The following is a 6000-nucleotide window of genomic DNA, read 5'->3' as shown; positions in this document are numbered from 1 at the left end:
ACATATTTCAGCAAGGGGATAAAGTGGACATTATCAGAACAATAGGACCAACACCAGGAGAAGGGCCTGAGTATCAAGAAACAATGACACTTTAGGGAGTTTACAAGAGTAGGAAGCTGAAGGGACTTGTGCAGTTAGGAAGTTCCCCTAGAAGGCCTCTCTTAAAGGATCAGACAGTATTTAGCAGGTGATATTTAGTATTTAGGCACCTCAGTGGTTAGTAGGAATAGCAATAGAAGTAACAGTGCAGGGAGGCCTTGAATAGGAGGCAGATGGATAGGAGACCTTTATCTCAGTACCCTGGAGGAGAAGAGGAGGAGAACAGATAGCTGACCAAGCCCGTCTGTCTTCCAGGTACTTAGGCTCTAGTGCTGGCCAGTGCTGATGGAGACAGGGAAGCAGGGATGAGTGTTAACTAGAATGGAATTTTTATACTCAAAATCTGATCAAGGTTAATAAGGGGAAGAAAAAATGGTCTTGATAGAGTATGTTTGAAGGCAATAATTAGCAGAAAAACAAAACTATTTTATATTTGCAACCTATGAATTCTGACTATTCAATAACATGATTACCCTTAGAGTAGAGTTAACTTTCAAATCCTACAAGTTTCTCTCCAAATAGTATATTTCTGTGTTTAAAACCTGGTCCATCATAAAATATGTATCATAAAAGACAATAAAATTATAAAATGGGGATGAGCCAAGAAAAATACTCCCAGCTCCTAAAAAGACTGAACTATTGCATCAAGTTTGTTTTTTCAGATTCTATAACTATGATTTTTTTCCTAGTAATATCTTGATCTTTTTAATCAGCTATTGGTGGTCTAATAAAATAAATTTAAGTGACAACTAATTTAAACATTTAAAATATGTCACTGAAGGATGAGCTGCAACACAATATGTTAAGCCCAATTGTTAAAATAATACCTTATTTTTTTCCCAAGAAAGAAGAAATAAAGCCATTACCAACAATTTGGGTTCATTTGAACACTTACAGATGGTTTTGTGGTAAAATAAGTTTTAATGTTAGTGTGAGGAGAGTGTAAAGGGAGAGAACCTCCCATGCCTAGTCCTTACAAATTTGAATTTCAGTTAAACTAAATCTTAAGATCACTTTTCTTGTCCTTGAGAAATAAACACCTTTTACCCAAAAGAAAAAACTAAGCATATACAATGACTTTTTATATGTAAGTTCCATATATTTGAATATGTTATTACTAATAAACTTTTAATATTAGTATTTGACAAGGTAAGTAAATTTTTTCAGATTATATGGATTCATAATTAATAGTTTTTCTAAAGAGACAAAATTGGCAATCAGTGCTAATTTCAATTTTCTCTCTTTCATTCATATACTCCCTTACATTTGGCTGCTGTAAGACTACGTTTGTTAATTTCACACCACCAAAATTATGCCATAGCATTAGTATCTGCCCTTCATGATCCCTCTGGTTACATTATTTAATTTCATCTTTTATCAGCTACCTGTGTGTTCTGCAGTAAGCTGAATGTCTAGCCTAAGATCGTTCTGGTGCTTCTCCACAATCTGCGTATAGGACTAGGTACAAGACACCCTCTCTCCCTTTAATGCCCGCCCCCAACATTAAAATATAATTATAGATTCTAAATAATCAAAGAGCTGGATGCACTATTAGATTCCTTTTATAAACTCGACCATTTCCTTTGGCTCAAAACCGTTGTATATCTTTATCATATTTAATGAGTTTTTGTATGCATGCTTCAACACCCTATCATTATATATGCTTTCTGAAGATATTAGGGTTCTACCAACTATGTCTTTTTATTCCACCATAAAGTCAAAGCAACAGTCTGATCCTACAAGAAGTGAAGAGGAGAAATGAATCAGTCATGTTCTGTTTTTCTCTAACTCCCCTTAGCAAATATTAAAAATTTTCTTATATGTTGAATCTTCCGTTTCTTGCAAGTTTTTATGTGGTCATAATAGTGAACCTTAATTTTAAAAGTATATATGCCTGTCTGTATGTTTGTATGTAAGCATAGCACATATATACTGGTTTATATCACTAAATATATCGGTTTAAACCAAAGCACTTGAAATTAATAACTATGGGCATGTCTTGTTCTGAAGTGGCCTATTTTCAATTCTTATTTATTCATGCTAATAGAGGAGAAGGATGTGATAAATAATGCAAAAATCACTTACTGCTGACTTGGTTATATATTGTATATTTTTCATCAGACTTAGTTTCTTAATTGTTTGCTCTATTTATTACCCAAATGAGCTAACATCATGAGTATTTAACAAATGATGATTGGCGGAGATGGCTAGGAGCATTTTATGTAGTGAGAAAATTCAATCTAGTGTTATAAACTTGCTATGGATAATTCACATATGTATGATTGATATTTACCCTTATACAAGGGGCTGATATCCTATGACGCAAAAGAGATGTGAAAATAGATAGTATTTTGTCTATAATATATTTTCAGAATAAGTTCAACAGAATTTTAGCTTAATATTTTACACCTTGATGATGTGGATAAATAGAATTATAGTGCTTCTCTATTGATGAGTGAAATAGAAGTATATTTGAAAAAACAAGTGTTCTTATTTATTAACCGGCAATCAGAATTCAAATAAAAGAAGTTAATTCAAATGAACAGAAAAATAAAAGTAGTTAATAGGTATATATAGAACTCAAGCTAAATTCAGAATAATAAATATAAATATTATTCTCTACTCCATACGATAGTTCATTATCCTCAAATAGGCAAACCACTATGAAAATGTAATCCTTGCATTATTTGTATATTTTTAATGAAAAATAACATATAGAGAAAATTACCTATTAATTATAAATTTTCAATGTGGTTCCCGTAATCATATAACATTTATTCCAAGTGTTATTTCTGCATCCAAATAGTGATTATGCCTCAATTCTTGTTTTAATTGATTTCATAAAAAGTAAACATGAAATGAAAACATTTCCATATACTTGGATTAAGGCAATATAAAGTAGAGATGTTTAAAATATTTAGTCACTGAAATATCTCTTGACATGATACATTTGAAAACTTTATGTATTTATAGTTTTTGCGTGTTTGAGTAGGACCTTGGTATAAGTATCAAAAAAGTCATGATCAGGGAAATAATGTATATAAATTTGTGAATATGAAAGTGAACATTTATATCACAATAGAGGAGCGAGCTGGGGCAATATCCTTTATGTGAGTCATTTCTATATGAAGCTATAAACTTTCTTTTTTTAGCCAAAAGCTGTCATGGTTCCTTATAAAATAATAAAGATAATAAAGATATCCATTTTAATTGATTCTTTTCATTGTTTAATAAAACTGCTTTGTTTGATTGCTGAGGAATTTGAATCGAGTTTTCATTACCCACTTCTGAACAATTTACTCTAAGATCCAGACAGTATTGAGCTAATGAGTTTGAATTTATATTGAACCTTAACTGTCTTCATGAAGTAAATGGAAAAAAATCATGGCAGTAACTAAGTATTCTTCATTAAAAACTATGTCATAGAGATTTTACAATGAGGCTTTTAATAGAGCTAAAGCATTTATATTGGAGTTTTACCAACTTTGCTGTTTCTAAGCATATGATATGAGAATCTGGTTTCTTTTAATTTTTTTAAGAAAGGAAATCTCATAAGCTGACAAGGATATTACAGAAATTTTCTTTCAAGTGGGTAGTTTAGATATTCGACAGATTCAGTTAAGCAATAAATTAGCGTTAAAATAATTTAATCTGGGGACATGTCTAAATTGAAATGATTTATAAACATCTTCAAGGAGTTTCCTGTTAAGGAATTTCAAGATCTATTTAAATCTAAGGCATTGAAAAGGCAAGTCCTCAAATGTACTGTTTTGACTTTGACTAATATTACCACAATCATAAACTTGTTTCTCTGTAGTTGAAAACAAGTAATGCATTTATTGACTCACACATGTAATTTATTGCTTTGACATTATCTTTTATAAATTGATCTTTGTGTCTCTCTACTATGTCTAACCAAGTTGGGCTTTTACTTATTCCACAGTTAGAGTTTGCGGAATTAAGTGAGGAATTTTAATTCTGAATGGTGACTATAACACTACAACAAGGATATGTTTGCATTCTAAAACTATAACTATCAGTGTGCTTCAGTTCCAAGAAATAATTAATTCTCTAGGCATATGATAGAACCCATTTTACATTAAGTTGGTTAGTCAAAAGGGATTAGAGTCTGCAAATAGGCTAATTGTTGTAGGAATGTTTTTTTCCCCCTAAATTTGTTAACTTATCTAAGAAATAGAAAAACAAAAAGAAAATAAGATTTAGGGGAAATTTACTTACTTGAGCTTATTTCCCAAGAAATCACTTAGCCAGTCTCCAAATGTAATATGCTTTTTAAAACTTCATATTTAATTAGTCATTAGAATATTTGGAATAATATTGCATCCAAATAATTTATATTCATTCCCCACAGGCAGCAGTGATGGTTCTTGGGATAAGAAAACACTGTACCCTTCCCCACCCCAGGGACTGCAGGCTTCTGTTACCCACACCCGCATGCCTGGAGCACATAGCCTTCCAGTTAGAAATCCTCTCCACCATCTTCAGCAGAGCCACCTTCTGCCAAATGGTACGATGGCATTTTTTTAGCACGAAAAATGATAGTTGCAAAAAAAAAAAAAAACCTGTCTAATTGTCAGATACTAAAATATAAGACATCATAAAGAGACATACTACATTAGATAATTAATCATGATAAGATAAAGAAAACTCTAGTATTTTAAACAAGAATTAGACTGCTCAGAAGAATAATATAGCAGAGAATTGACCATTTGCATTAAACACATGAAGAGTGGTGATGTGATAAAACCTGGCACCAAGCTAGGTAGCTGTAAGCCTAATTCCCTCGAGTGGTGAGCGAGTATTGTTGCATACAAATATTTCTCCTTTGACTGTCATTATTAGGGCATCTTTGCTTCAATTTTCAATGATTTATATTCTTAACCATTTTAATAAATGAGATACACCATGTATCACAGTTTTATTTGACCACAGCAATGATGATATATGTGTATTTTTTATAGGACTGGAACTTCCTTTTATGATGATGCCCCACCCTCTAATTCCTGTCAGCCTACCTCCAGCATCTGTCACCATGGCAATGAGCCAGATGAACCATCTCAGCACCATTGCAAATATGGCGGCGGCAGCACAAGTTCAGAGTCCTCCATCTAGAGTTGAGACATCTGTTATTAAGGTAATTGTTTTCTCACATGATCGTTTTGGCTCATGCCAAACATCATCTTAAGGCACCATCTCTCAATTCATTTTTCTTATTCCACAGGTAATTCTAGCTCCAAAAAGCTAAGTGATATTAAATATATTATGAGAAAAATTACTTGTAGTAATTAAAACCAGGAATACAATATTTAGTCAGTCTAGAGTAATTTCAAGTTCTCTATTGTATCTATTAAGAGAGAGATTAATATAGGAAATTAAATTATATATATCAAATTTCACGGATGTGTTTTTATGAATAGTTTTGTGCATGCATGTGTGCCTGCATGTATGTGTGTGTTTGTGATGTTATGAATCTTAAGGTGTGGAAAATAGTTCCTGATTTGTCTTCAGAAGACCAGAGGGTTAATTTCTGGTTCTGCCACTTACTAGCTATGTTGCTTTGACATGTAACTCAATTTTTCTGATTCTAGTCTATATTTAAAAAATGGATAAAACAGTGTAGTTGTGAAAATTAAACAAAATAATAAAATTTAAAGTATCTATAAATTCAAAAATACACTATAAGTGGAAGATAACATTATTGTTATGCAAACATCAGGTGCGTATATACATCTCTCTCTTTCTCTCTCTCTTTGTGTGTTTATGCCCTTAAACGTGTGTGTGTACTTTTTCATTTGTATTATTTTATAATATGTACTTAGATCAAAGTACTTTAAACATATTTCCAGAATATATATTAATTTTTAAACTAAGTAAAAGGTA

The 6000-nt window shown here is 31.8% G+C and overlaps 1 protein-coding gene across 1 annotated transcript in view; it reads left to right on the top strand.

Moving 5' to 3' along the window:
- DACH1 (dachshund family transcription factor 1) overlaps nucleotides 1–6000 on the top strand; it is a 383360-nt gene that overhangs the window by 254315 nt on the left and 123045 nt on the right. The window contains 1 exon segment of the mRNA XM_039886825.1: nucleotides 5082–5254. Within this exon segment, the coding sequence (XP_039742759.1) occupies nucleotides 5082–5254 (173 nt within the window).

Source organism: Pteropus medius, unplaced genomic scaffold, assembly GCF_902729225.1.
Source record: "Pteropus medius unplaced genomic scaffold, Ma_sr-lr_union100, whole genome shotgun sequence".
NCBI lineage: Eukaryota > Metazoa > Chordata > Mammalia > Chiroptera > Pteropodidae > Pteropus > Pteropus medius.
The sequence above is the reverse complement of the archived record's forward strand: the minus strand, read 5'-3'. Positions and strand labels throughout refer to the sequence as shown.